At 37.8% G+C, this 15,001-nt stretch overlaps 1 protein-coding gene across 1 annotated transcript; it reads right to left on the bottom strand.

The window, feature by feature from the left end:
- Positions 1 to 229: 229 nt before the first annotated feature.
- LOC106883760 (monocarboxylate transporter 4) lies at positions 230 to 13,273 on the bottom strand. The gene is made up of 5 exons (XM_014934878.3): positions 12,950 to 13,273; positions 6,280 to 6,497; positions 5,776 to 5,919; positions 2,038 to 2,784; positions 230 to 495 (listed from the first exon to the last, which is right to left on the bottom strand). Exons 1-5 carry the CDS (start codon positions 13,135 to 13,137, stop codon positions 293 to 295), a joined length of 1,500 nt encoding a protein of 499 aa, XP_014790364.1. The 5' UTR covers positions 13,138 to 13,273; the 3' UTR covers positions 230 to 292.
- Positions 13,274 to 15,001: the final 1,728 nt, after the last annotated feature.

Here is a 15,001-nt window from a genome sequence, read left to right as displayed (position 1 = left end):
AAGTTTATCATTTAGAAATGAAGGAAGTTGGGATTTCCTCCAAAAACAAGCTGACATGGGCTATATCCATAAATATTGTAGAGGGCATTTCTGGCACTTATGGTTCATGTTAAAGCTATTTCAAAACTACAGCCAGTATGTTCGATTTTTTTCTTTACCACTTCTCCCAAAACACCGTTATGCCATTCAGAAGTGATTTACACAAGAATTAAAAGGAAAATGATCAAAATTGAAGATAAGAAATATATTTATTCAATGTACACAACTGTGAATTTTCTTACAAAATGTATATTCATCTGTTGTTCTTTTCATAATGAGACTTCATTGCTATTAAATTATGGGATGTGAAATTCTCTGGCTTAAATTTATGATTCCTTTTTCTCTGGCAAGTTACCAGGAAGTACAAAGATGCTAATAATAGGAATGTAAGAATTTCAAATAGTCCAGTGAGATAAAAAGCAAAGTCATAACTCTGTGTAATATCTGTGATTTTACCTATAAAAAAAAAAACAACAGTGAAATAATAACAGATAAGGTTATTTAGAATGAAAGCTGGTTAAGTTGCTACAGTTACTCTAGTTTGATATAATATTTTACACCATCAAGCTATACAAATTTGAAACCAAACAATTGTCAAGGAAAAGATCAAGGCTACATGTAAATTTAGACTCCCTTCAGTCATAAATGGCCATGGGATTGCACCTAGAAAGTTCCCCTCCAAGGCAAAAATCTGGGCAAGGTCGTTTATGGAAGACCAGCAGTTGCCCATGCATATCAGCCTCACCTTTCCATGCCACTGATGTTATCCAAGGGGAAGGCAAAAGCCAATACAACTTGGCACCGGTGACATCGCAACTCATTTCTACAGCTGAAAGAACTGGAGCAATATGAAATAAAGTGTCTTGCTCAAGAACACAACATACAACTCGATCCAAGAATCAAACTCACATCCTCAAGATTATGAGTCCAACACTCTAACCACTGAGCCATGTAAACTTCACATCTAAATATATGTAACTATATTCAGTTACATTGTTTCATCACTTTCTATGTTGTATGTTACCTGTGTTTATCTTCTGTATTCAGTTGTGATGCTATCTTCAGTCAAACATTTATATATGTTCTATAAAATTTCAAAATAATTAGCTATCAACATCTCAGTGTTAGCTATAACCTAAATAAATCACCAGCCAGAAAGCAGTTGAATCCGGTTGTAGTGACAGATGCATTGTTAACATTATAGTAGTCTGGATACCATTGGTGACATCCAGACTACAGTGGAGAAGGCAAACCACTGGATTTGGTTATAAAGAGATGATGAGCAATGGTTAGAAGAAATTTGAGGAAAATCTAATAACCAGTTGATCTAGCAGGCAGGGCTTCATTTCAGTGAGTGGGACTGGTGCACAATGATGCCATTGAGAGGAAGGCCCCAAAATGGCGTGCATTCTCTCCTGATGACCCCATAAACTTGCTAGCATCCAGTATGCAGAGCTTTCAATTGGTAGCACTTACATCTGCAAGTTGTTTGCAAATAAAAAAAAAAAATGATTGACAAGGCAGCAAGCAAGGAAAATCGTTAGCACACCAGGTGAAATACTTAGCAACATTTCATTTATCTTTACATTCTGAGTTCAAATTCCACCTAGGGTGATTTTGCCTTTCATCCTTTCTGGATTGATAAATTAAGTACAAGTTGAACACTGGGGTTCATTTAATCAACTTAACCCTCCCCTAAAATTGCTGGCCTTGTGCCAAAATTTGAAACCAATATAACTGACAAAGGCAGTGAGCTGGTTGAATTGTTACTGTGCTGGAATAACTGTTTAGGTAGTTTTTCCTAATTTATTTTCTGAATTCCAATACTGCTGGTTTTGATAGTGCCCTTCATCCTTTTGGGGTCAATAAAGTAAGTACCAGTTGAACTCTGGGGTCAACGTAATCAACATACCACCTCTCACAAAATTGCTGTCTTGTACCAGAATTTGAAACCAATATTATGATTCACAAAGCCTGGATCAGGCATGTCACACTTACCTACAATAGTTGCAGCTGGTACTGTACATATTCCATTCACAGTGAAAGTAAAGCCAATAGCTATTGGATAAGCTTCAATACCGACAACTTTTTTGAAGACCAGGGGACGTATTGTGGCTACCATTCCACGAGAAAATCCATTCAAGACTGCCAGGAAAACTAATGGTGAATAAGTATCACACATGGGAGCAAAAACGAAGAATATTCCACCAACACCACAAACAATATAAAATATGAGAATGAGTACTGGTGTTAAGTCGAATAAGAGGCTTAAGAAACCAAAGACAAGTCTACTTGCCATGCTTGAAATACTTACAAAAGTAATTAGTGTAATAGCCTCTAACATTGGATGACCCTTTCCAACCCAAAAATCAACAATAAGGAGCAAAACAAGGGAACCACAACATGTATTTATTGATGCAGCAGTTGATAGTATCAAGAAACATTTGTTTTTCAATAATTTCATATCAAATATTTTTAGTCGTTCAACCTTCGCATCAGATTTTGGTTTTCTATCAACTTTTGATAACAATCCTGAAAAACACATGTTCAAACTGAAGCCAGAAAGAATCATCAATGCTCCTCGCCAAGAGTAGATATTTAAGAGCATATCTACTAAAAATGGTACACATAAAGTTCCAAATGGAGAACATATTGTCAGTGTAATGGATAGAATATAAACATTTTGGTGGAATAATTTCTCCAGGGCTGCATAACTGACAATATTGTTGATGGCTGCTCCAGAACCTGAAATAGAATATAAAGGAAGATGATTGTATTAAAGATATTGTAGATTTGATACAGAAGCACACGGCCTGTAGATTACCCAATGAGGGAAAGGCTGTGTATGTGTGTGTGTGTACGATACTGTATTGATACTTATGTAGAAATGTTCATGTGTATTCTTACCTGCATTTGTATGTATGTAGGAACATGTTGTTGGCACTCCGTCGCTTATGACGTCAAGGGTTCCAGTTGATCTGATCAACGGAACAGCCTGCTCGTGAAATTAACATGCAAGTAGCTGAGCACACTTAACGTAGTTCTCGGGGATATTCAGCGTGACACAGTGTGACAAGGCTGACCCTTTGAATTACAGGCACAACAGAAACAGGAAGTAAGAGTGAGAGAAAGTTGTGGTGAAAGAGTACAGCAGGGTTCGCCACCATCCCGTGCCGGAGCCTCGTGGAGCACTAGGTGTTTTCGCTCAATAAACACTCACAACGCCCAGTCTGGGAATTGAAACCGCAATCCTATGACCGCGAGTCTGCTGCCCTAACCACTGGGCCATTGCACCTCCACAAAACATATTATATAACCTAAGTATTGTAATTGGCTCCATTTGGGAGCAGCATGCAGTATGACCAAATAATCCAGACCCCAGCCGATCCACCTTTCACAAACTGGCAACTCTGACAGTAAAAGTGAGCTGTCAACCATACTACAAATCGATAATGCTGGACGTTCAACATTTGAAATTGAGTATCACTGCACATCCACAAATTGGTGACCAGACTGCTAGAAAAAGCAGCTAACCACCAAATTTTTCAAATTTTATATGACACGAGGCAGCCAACAGCAGTTACGTTACAGGAGGTAAATCATTCACCGATACCTGCAGATGGCAAAATGTCCATGATGCTATATTTGAATTTACGAAGAGAATTCATGTGGATTTTTTTAATAGCTGATCTTCCTTGCATCACTATGATCTTGTCAACTGATGGAATAGAAAAACTAGTTGACTCATTGATCAACTTAAAGGTACGAGTGTAAAACCTGATGCAGTCGGTTCTCTGGGTTTTTTTAAACCTCTTTGTCATTAGTATAATTGTATTGTACTATCCTCAATACAATTGAGGATAGTATTGAGGACAATACTATTCTCAATACTATGAGGAAAGTATTGTCATTACTAATACTATCCTCATTAGTAATGAGGCTATACTAATGAGGATAGTATCGCCTCATTACTATACTATCCTGCAAACATTTCAGGGTACAACTTGCACAATCTTTTGTGTGAGGAATCTTTTGCAATAGGTAACGCACTACATTGTCATGAATCATCCTCCTGTTTCCACTCAACCGAGGCGATAAGCCCCAGTCAAATTGAAAATTGCGAAGGACAAATTCAGCCACAAGTTGGTGCTTGGAATAATTCAACCATCATGAAGTAATTGGGCTTCTCTGTTCTTGGGACGGAAGAAAATTGATGATGATTGGTATCCTTGTGAAGATTATAGGAAGTTAAATGCTAGAATTGTTCTTCACATTCATGATTTCTCAGTTTCTCTACAAGCTTGTACTATCTTTTCAAGGATTGGCTTTGATTTGTAAGTATAATCAGATTCCGACTGAACCTGCAGATTCTCAAAATTGCTGTTAGTACTTTAGGAGGATGAGTAGTATAGTTCTGGCCCTTGGTTCCAAATGAGTCAGGTATAACAGCGGAAGAAATACAAGAACAAAAGTTGTAATTTACTGCCACACTTTATTCAACCGTTAAATGAAAAGTGCTGCAAAAGGTTGGTACATCTTGAATGATACTACCAGAGGAAAATATCGATTGATCCTTCTCCGAGCATACACGAATTAGGAAAGATTCAGGTAGAAGAAGACTGGAAGAGGCTAGCCATTACATGACGCACTATTGGGGAAAGGTGTAGCTTTCAACGGTTGACTGTGGACCTGGGCAAATGGCTATATGAAGTTGCAGAAGTTGCAGAAGTGCTGAATGCGGTGTTTATGGAAAGGGGGTCTATAGACGAGCTATTGATGGACAACAGTGCAGTTTTTCGCTCAGAGCAGCTGAGAGAGATGCTCGAAAGGTGGAGCACAAGACGCTTCTTCAGAGTTGCATATAGGCCAGGTGGAAACAGGATTGTGGAATGGCACCACCGTATGATTAAAGCCATGGCTGAGAGGGGATGAATCTCCCTTATGGAGGCAGTTTTCTGGTAGAACATGTCTCCAGGGTAGGGCAAGCCGAAGAGTCGGTCCCGCACAAGGTCATATTCTGGCACAAATGGAGACACCTGAGCATGGTGCCACAGCAGCTAGAGGTAGAAGGATTACATCTGTGCAGGCTGGAGATGAAGTGTGGTTGAAGCCCCAGACGCTTGGTGCACAATGCAGTGGGAAAAAGGAAAGGTGACCGCGATTAGTACTCCAAATAGTGTATCAGTGGATGGAATGCTGTGTCATGTCCTGGTATTCGATGGGTGATTAGCTCTTCTGATGACAAAGAGGAGGGAGAAGCCGGCTCTGTGACCCTACACAGATCTCAAAGGAACGTCACATCTCCCCAGGTGGATGGACGATTACGAAACAAAACAGAAGAGCAGTGATCCTTAGATCAGTGGGGCGTGCAATGGAAAGGAGAGGGAGGGATGGTACAGGAAGACCAGAAGGGAAGAGATGATGTCACGTCGACGTGCGAGAAGGAAAGTTTCCCTCTTTGTCATGTTGTCATCAATAGAGGCCAGATGTGGCGAAGAGAGGCCATGACGACACATGTTAACACTTGAACAAATTTGCAGGCGGTACCTGATTGCAAGTCGAGGTAAGAAGGACTATATTTCCGTGCCTTTAATCCACACTTGTGGTTTTTTCTTGTAACTGCCAGGGTTTCGAATGCTGAGTACTGTGCAAGCCATATTGAAGTTCTAGCCAATGTCTAACTGAATAAATAAAATAGTCTTTATTAGTATTCCAACTATAATTTGTTGAACTTACCAAATAAGATTCCAAGTGAGAAAAACAGAAACCATATGTTTGGTGTAAAGCTACTTGCAAACAAACCAATTGAACACAAAGCGCTGGCAAGGATAAATGACCACCCAACACCAATTTTTCTGTACAACATTCCTGCAAATATTCCTGCAAATGAAAATTGAAAAGTTAAGGAAAATTTTGCTAAATACTGATGAAATAGAATAAGATAATTATTATATTCTGTTAATATGAAAAAAAAAGAAGGAATTTTCTAGAATAATTAGTACTTGAAGGAGAATTAATATTTTTGTTTTTGATCTTTAATATCTTCACATATTTTCCTAACTCTGATCTATTTCTTTTTTTCAAATGTATAAGGATGTGATATGTTTGGGTTTCTCAGAAACGGTTCCAAATGACAAGGTGAGAGGGCAAAGGTTATTGACCAAAGTATTAGTTCATTTTATTTGTTTTTTTTTCTTTTTTGTTGGAAAAACCAATTGCTATTAATTTTTGAATACTTACCTCCACAACCTAAAGTTGCACTACACGCTGATGTTATCATGGCTGTTTCAGATTTTGTAGTGTTAAATTCTCTGATAAAGTAGATGTATAAAATACCGAGTGAATAAGCAATGCCAAAACCCAAAATATTGTTGTATAATAAAGAAACATAAGCCAGATATTTGATGAAAGTGGAACATTTACTAGGTGTATGATCTTCCGGTGTGCACTTCACTGCCCTGGAAATAGAGAAGAAAAACTGTAGTAGTAGTAGTAGTAGTAGTAGTAGTAGTAGTAGTAGTAACAGCAGAAGCAGCAACAGTAATTGCAGCAGAAGCTCTAGCAAGAGCAGAGGTAACAGCACAGTACTAATAAAAATGTACTTTTATAATTTCAGTAGTCTTATGTATATTGCGTGCCTTCACAGTAAAACCAAACTCAGCTCTGTGCATACGCTATATTTTATTTCTGGTTTTATATTCTTCAATTATATTGAAGTATTCCACTTAATGCATGTGCATAGGTTAATATTGTGGTACTCAAGATTATATATATATATATATATATACATATATATATATAGCAATATAAAAATATACAAGGTGTAAAGATACTGAAGATTCAGTATACACCACGTGGCAAAATTATGAGTTGAAAATATGTGTAAAAAAATATAAAAAGTGGAAGAGAAATGCCTTTGTTGCATATAGTTTAATATCTTTTTAAAATATATACATATTATATGGATGTCATATATATATATTTATTTATTTATTTATTTATTTATGGGTTTCAGCCAAGTGGCTGCGAACAGAAAAGGAGGAATTTCAATTATCCTCACAGTTGTAATATATATAAGAAATTAAAAAAGGAAAATACGCACACTTTACATAGTTTTAATATAATTTTTAATATTTCAACCGGTTTCACTTTCGCTATTCATGATGTTATGGTTTACTTATTTGAATATGTATTTTTTTTAAGAAGAAATTTTTGTCCATGTTGTGTGTGATGATATTTACGAGTGAATGACTTCACAAGTAGAAACACCCTTGCTGAAATACATCAAAAGCTTCATTAGAGACGATTTAGACATGCTAGAACACCTACCAAAAACAATTGATGAAGTAGCAATATTGGTTACCCAAGATGTTATCAATCTTTACACCAAAATCCCGCATTACTATGGAATAGAAGCAATCAAATTCTGGTTGGATATGAGATCACTATGTCGCGCACATATGGCTGTGATATATGTGCCTGGTGTACCCTTATCAGATGAGTAGTCATGATGGGTATACTGGGCTTCATATATTTTACCCCAGTGTCACTTTGATGGCATACACTGCTCTCTCACTCAATGTTGTTGGCACTCCGTTGCTTACGACGTCGAGGGTTCCAGTTGATCCGATCAACGGAACAGCCTGCTCGTGAAATTAACGTGCAAGTGGCTGAGCACTCCACAGACACGTGTACCCTTAACGTAGTTCTCAGGGATATTCAGCGTGACACAGTGTGACAAGGCTGGCTCTTTGAATTACAGGTACAACAGAAACAGGCAGAAAGAGTGAGACAAAGTTGTGGTGAAAGAGTACAACAGGGTTCGCCACCATCCCCTGCCGGAGCTTCGTGGAGCTTTAGGTGTTTTCGCTCAATAAACACTCACAATGTCCAGTCTGGGAATTGAAACCGCGTTCCTATGACCATGAGTCCGCTGCCCTAACCACCTCACTCAATAATGATAATAATAATAATGATAATAATAATCAGTGTGACCATCAGATTAGATGTTGGCAACTTGGCATTGTTGTGGTGAACAAAAACGATAAAACATGCCTGATAATCGACATAGCACGTCCCGATGGCAACAGGATCAAAGAGGAAAAGGAAGAAAAAGTGATGATTTGAAGTGGGAAATGCACAGGATGTGGGCACTGAAGTGAGTGGACGCCTTGGCACACTGTCACGCTGAATATCCCCGAGAACTACCTTAAGGGTACACATGTCTGTGGAGTGCTCAGCCACTTGCACGTTAATTTCACGAGCCGGCTGTTCCGTTGATCGGATCAACTGGAACCCTTGACGTTGTAAGCGACGGAGTGCCAACAACAACAACAACAACAATGGTGGTTAATAGCAGTTTATGTTATCTGCTAAATTGGGCGCATTTGAAAATGAAAGTTTAATATAGTGTTTATTAAATACCTTCCTTTATTTACTGGGGGCAGGGAAATTACTCTGTAGTACCTTAATTCTTTTTTTTTTTTTTTTAGCTATTTGCGAAACGAAATTTATTGTATAAGGAGAATTTATACAAGATTTCCCTCTTACGTAACCGACGGTTACTGATCAATGGTCAAGTACTGTCCCTGCTGCTGACGTTATTGTTGGTTTGCCTGTAATGTTTTACTCAAGTTTTAGTGCGTCGGTCTTGTTCAGAAGCCAAATTAGAGTTTACTATTTGAGTACCTAAACGTATTAGAGGATTTGGATATATTTAAAGCATTATGCATTTGCATTTTTCCTAGATTTATAATAGTTATTGTGGCCAGTTAAGTTTTTAGATAAAAACTTATAGATCTCAGTATTAGAAGTAATTAAGTTACTGTTCACTGAACTTACCTTAACCTCAATGTTTTTATAATGGATATTTAGATGAGATATAAAATATCCCCCTTTTCATCTTGCATATTATTCAGATGCTTTTAAAGTGACTTCGAATGTCTGTTACTTATTTTAACCAAAATGGGAGTTATTTGAGTTGGGAATAAATAAAAAAAAATCTTTATAGCCAGCTCTACATAAAGATCATTAGTAGTTAATTTTGAAATTATGGTGGAAACTCCTTTAATCATATAATTTATTATACTTCTAGGATGATTTAAAAATATATTCAGTTACTTAAAATTTTTTGTTTGGTGAATGGAAAGGAAAGGACCGGTCAATATTCAACTACAAAGTAACATCAAGAAATTTGCTTCTTTAAGGTTGTTTTCAATAGAAATTCGCATTAAAAAAAATTCTTGATATCGCCCTAATTCTTTCAGCATCTATCCTACTTGAGTCGCGCATCAAGAAAATTGTATTGTACCTAAATAGACCATCCGAGAGATTTGGTAAGTGCCCATATAGGCAATGCAAACTACAAATTCCAACCAAGTCGGTTACTTGCACTGAGTCATTTGATCCCATTGCTATGTGGATGTTATTTACTCTTTTCCTAGTCAGCAGTTTGAAATCAAATTCAATTACTGTACGCCTAATGCTAAGAACTGTAGTGGTTTGTGCAGGTATAGCGTGGATTTGATCTTCAATAGCCAAATTTCACATAACAGTTCAATAGCACTTTTCTCACGGTAAAACAATAGTTTTTCTGTGAGTGACAGCAGTTACATTTGCCAGATGCCTTCGCTAAGCAGAATAATGTCTTTGCCACTTGACCCTTCTAACCTCTTCTGGGCCACCAAAAGCTAGAATAGAGATAACAGACCGCCAATGAAATCTATTGTTCTCAATAATATGTTTCTCCTTCTAACTAGTTTGGATAATTATAAATACTAAAACACCATAGGAAAAAGTCAGTGAGCAGAAAGGAGATGATGCAGAGGCGACCACAGGCAGAATCCAGTAACTGAGAAGGCTTATAGTGAGAATGTCAACTATGATTCAGTGTCTTATCACAACACCATTGCTGTTTAGATGTCAGGCACAATGAAGGTATCATTTTATCGACTTCCTACACTTAACATCCACTCTATCTTCCTCTAATTCCTAGTTAGGCAGCTAACAGTTTGACCAAACATAAACAGCAACAACATACAAGAAAAGATAACTCTATTGTTTTCATATGATACAGACACCTGTCCATCGTGGTATGGCATATATTAAAGTAACAGTAAATAAATATTTCTTTACAACTTCAATCACTGTTCTTCTTCCATCCTGCACACTGGCAACCAACACCTTAACAACAACCGTTACAGAACTATGTCTATTTTTCTACGTCTGTTTCTGCAAGGATGGCAACTTGCGTCCTCCTCCCTTTCAGCTTCACAAATCATTTTGATTCTCTCAGCCTTTTCTCTTCATTACTTAGTGACAGTGTAAAAAATTGCATTGATTTTGCTGCTATCTCAACAAAAGACTTTCTGAACGTAGTGTTTTCCTCTCACCACTTTGTTTCTCGTCTTCATTATTTATCTTGTTCTTATTTTCTTTCTTGTTATTGCTTATATAGCCATTGTTTTGTTGTTGTTGTCATCGTTGCAGCTGATATCGCTGCTATTGTGATTGATGTTGTTGTTACTGATGCTGATGCCACCGCTACCTCTATTGTTGTCACTGCTGTAGTTACATTGGTGCTTATGTGGTGGCACCTCACACATACCTACGTGTCCATGTCACACAAGCTGGTAGAGCAGGCTCTTCAAAGACTCCACATCCCCTGGAAAACCACTGACCTCATTCTGCTTTTCCAACCTAACCACCGACGACTCGCGCCAACCACTTTGCTAATACCTTGACTACAGTATTAAACTGTGCATTTAGCAGAGTTATAGGCCAGGAATTGTCTGTAATATCTCTTTTATCAGCAGATTTAACATGCATTATTTTGAATTTTTCCCTTCTACCTGCCAATAGCAGTGAATGTTTGCCAAGAAAATGCCAAATAAATCTAATATATAATCATAAAACTCATCTGGCAGAGCATTCAAACCAGGCAATTTGTCTCTTGCGCACTCGCTCAGTACCTCCCATATGTTAGTTGTTATCGGTCATTTGCAGTGCCTACCTAGACGGCATACCACGGCTCTTGCTATAAGCTGCTGAGAGCTGCGGTAAGCCATTGAGGTAAGTACTAAAGACCATGACCGTCTCTGACCTATCACTTATTCCAAACAGTTGAGCAAAATTCTAATAGAACGCTGCACATATTTGCTTGAAACCATCTTCATCAAACAGCTTTCATTTCTTCTAATTTTAGCGCACAAATTCTAACTCTGGAAATTCAACCTTTGTATTTCGTGTTAAAGAAATGGCTGAGGGCCATTCTTGATGCTCGGATGCTGGCCACGATGCTTTTCTTATCATCTTTTCTAGCCCACTCATTAACTCACTCTCTAATCTATTTCTCTCTATCACTATCTTTTTGCTAAGTGATATTGGCTCATATTTCCTGCTTCGAGGTGCTTATTGTTGATGATTGCCCCCATCAAATGCTGCTTGACTAGTTTGTTAATCTGGTTTCTATAGACTTTGCGCATTCAACATCCAGTAACTGGGCCCTAGTCTATAAGTTCTATCTGTGCAGACCACAAATTTGTGGCCTGTGTAGCTGACTTCTTTAAAATGTGGATATTCAGTGGCATCTCTTTTCTAATATGACAAATACTCTAAGTATAATCTGGATGACCTATTTTGGTCGTTCCAAGTCCACTCTGGTGCATTCAGGAAATCTAGTCAGTATATGTCAGACAGTTAGAAGCATTTGAGCAGGTTTTCAAGGTTTTTGCACCTCCTTCTCATATGGGTTAACCCATATGGTAACAATCCCATTGTGCGTCTAAATCAAATCTCCAGCTAGTAAAGTCGGATGCTTTCAGGAACATTTCTTGTCATCGTCTTACCCCAGTGGGTGCATAGACGACTACAACTCTAAAGGTACTGACTTTAAAACCATTCTTATCCAATACCACCGACTTACTACGTGGATTTATGAAGATCGTCTGTACCACTTAACCTAATTCTTTCTGGAAAAGCACTGCTGCTCCTCCACCCATTCCCGTCAAACCTCAAGATGAGTACGCTTTCTAGAAGTAAAAAGTGAAGCTGTATGTGTTACACAAATGTTGGTTTCTGTAATGGCTACCACATCTATGTCAAGTCATCTGAGGTCATTGAGGAAGTAACCTTAATTCCAAGATGAGCCCAGATCACAAGACAATACAATGTGGGCTTACACAAAAAAGATGTAAGCAAAAGAAATAACAAAAAGAGAAAACCCAGAAAAGTTCAAAGTAAAATCCCCTAAAGTGAGGAAACCTCCGAGGGATACTCATGGAAACCCCATAAAACCATAGTGACTCTGACCACTAGGGAAAATGCCCTCTCTCTGTCCTCTGACCTACAGGTACATGCTCAGTGCAGGCCACTCACTTGGACCATGCTCATTTTTCTCATTCACCTTTCAACTAATTAGCTGAGAGGTAGGTAGCACTTCCCTCTCAACCTTCATTTTCTTTTTCAAATAAAACTTGAAGAAGTTGGTGTGAGTTTGGTCGAAGATGGTGGTACCTGTCTCCAGCTGTTTCAGTCTCGTCTACCACAACAACCTCTTTCACCAGACACACCAGACAGACAAAACATGCATGCCCTTTCTGGTCAAAGGAAGGCAGTGAAACAATCTTTACAAAGGACTCAGTTGAAACTCAGCTGTATATACCGATATAACATTTTTGAGCTTTCAGACACTGGAGTCTATGCCAGCATTATGAAAGAGCTCTAGGAAAGACAAATGTGTGTGGGTTTTTGGGTAGCTGTCAACCATGTTTGATGTGGATTATTTTTATTGGTTACCAGATAACAGTGTGATGTATGTAGTTTGACGGTTACCGATATGCAACTACTGTAATCAATTATAAAATACTTAAAACCACTAATAAATTAAGATAAAAACGAAAATACTAATTACCTTACAGGTTGATCGGGTGTAACATTGATATCTGATTCTCGATTTGTGCACTCATCATCTTCACAAAATCCGGGATTCACACCTTTCTGGGGACATATCTCTGTAATAGCTTCTGTGAGATTTCTCTTCCCTTCTGATTTAGCATTTAGTAAGTTTACTTGGATAATAATTTCGTTATCGTTGGCCATTTTCGATCTAAAGATCTATGGCCTGTTTTTCTATGTGAGTGACTGTATGTATGTTTTGTATGTACGTATGGGGATCGGTGTCCTACCACTGATGGTCTCATTGAAGAAATAAACACATTTCCTATTCTTGTGTTTATATATCCAAGAAGCACCCCACCACCAAATTGTTCTTATGAAAAAAGGAAAATTTTAATGATATTCAAAAGCGTGCTGAAATGAGGCAACACTTGAGTAAATAATTCTCAGGTTACAAGATTAAGGCCCTTGAAACAACTAGCAACTTATTTCATCACAACACTATCAGCTAATACTCACGATTCATCAATTCAACAACAGAACTCTAAAGCTAATTTATTTCATATTGTTTTTCTTATCTACTATTTTCCCTTTTTTTATCATACTTTTCTCTGAAATCTGATGCTTACTTATTCGAAGCAGTCTAGTTCCAGATATAAAACCAGTATTGTCTAGTTGGTTTCACTTAAGGTATGTAGATAACAAGGTCAGAAATCATACAGTAGACATTTCTAAGGCGAGAAGCTTTTACAAGATTTTTTTTAACGAACTGGAAGATGTTCACCACACTTCATTAGACACAATGTTTAACTGCTTTCGACTACCCTTACTAGACATAAATATTGCATGACAACCTTTTGTTAAAATATATTAATCATTCATAAATAATATGCTTCAGTTAATGGGTAAAAGGAACATAAGCATCCACCTTTCTTTAGAAGTTCCTTAACGTTTTCCCTTTTCTGTTTTCTTGAATGTTATTCTCATTTTTTTTCTCCCTCATATTTCTTCATGGAGAAGCCATATTATTTGATCCTGAACAATTGCTGAATCATGCACAGCACGCAATCCAAGCTCGTCCAATTACTACACTATCCAAATATGAAATGCGAAGTAACTCACGCACAATTTCTGCATTCATTAAACGATATTAATTTCTCCTTGAATTGAATGCTTTTTCTCACTGATCCTATTATTTTGTTATCGTACTTAACTTAACTTGTCAAGTGATGTTAGGGGACAAACACAGACACACAAACACACACACACACACACACATACATATATGACGGGCTTCTTTCAGTTTCCGTCTACCAAATCCACTCACAAGGTTTTGGTTGGCCCGAGGCTATAGTAGAAGATACTTGCCCAAGGTGCCGCGCAGTGGGACTGAACCTGGAACCATGTGGTTGGTAAGCAAGCTACTTACCACACAGCCACTCCTTACGCAGCATCTTCAGTCACCTGGCCATGGGAAGTGGAGGAAATTTGCTGACTGGTTTGTGGAGAGATTTGCAGCTCAAAAAAATTTTGCGAAAAATATCATCTTCAGTGATGAAGCCCACTTTCACTTGAGTGGATTTATCAATAAACAGAACTGCCGGATTTGGAGAAATGAAAATCCTCAAATAATGCAAGAGCCTGAAATGCATCCTCTGAAAGCGATTGTGTGGTGTGGTTTTTGAGCAGGTGGAGTGCTTGGACCATATATATATATATATATATATATATATATATATATATATATATTTATCTATGTATATACATACATATATATATCTATGTATATATATATATACATATATATTTATTCTAACAATCACTGCTACTACTATCACTACTATAGCTGCTGCTACTACTACTACTACTGTTATTACGGTCACTACTACTGCTGCCTCTGCTGCTGCTTCCACCCCTACCACTACAACTAATTAACTACTGCTACTGACACGGACAGAGGTCACTGCACTTACCATTACCAACAGGGTCACTACTACTACTACTACAACCAACAAAAAATGCCCCCACGTGGACTATTGACACCGGTAAGGAACAATTATGAACTCTT

This window comes from Octopus bimaculoides, chromosome 23 (genome assembly GCF_046866305.1).
Source record: "Octopus bimaculoides isolate indiv1 chromosome 23, ASM4686630v1, whole genome shotgun sequence".
In the NCBI taxonomy this organism is placed as follows: domain Eukaryota; kingdom Metazoa; phylum Mollusca; class Cephalopoda; order Octopoda; family Octopodidae; genus Octopus; species Octopus bimaculoides.
The sequence above is the reverse complement of the archived record's forward strand: the minus strand, read 5'-3'. Positions and strand labels throughout refer to the sequence as shown.

What these genes read in the sequence shown, in the direction of transcription:
- LOC106883760 (XM_014934878.3), bottom strand. Translation starts at nt 13,137, where the DNA reads ATGGCCAACGATAACGAAATTATTATCCAAGTAAACTTACTAAATGCT. An exon ending in CTCACTTGGAATCTTATTTG is followed by an intron (nt 2,785 to 5,775) that starts GTAAGTTCAACA and finishes ATTCTATTTCAG; the next exon opens with GTTCTGGAGCAGCCATCAAC. An exon ending in ACCAGCTGCAACTATTGTAG is followed by an intron (nt 496 to 2,037) that starts GTAAGTGTGACA and finishes TTTTTTTTATAG; the next exon opens with GTAAAATCACAGATATTACA.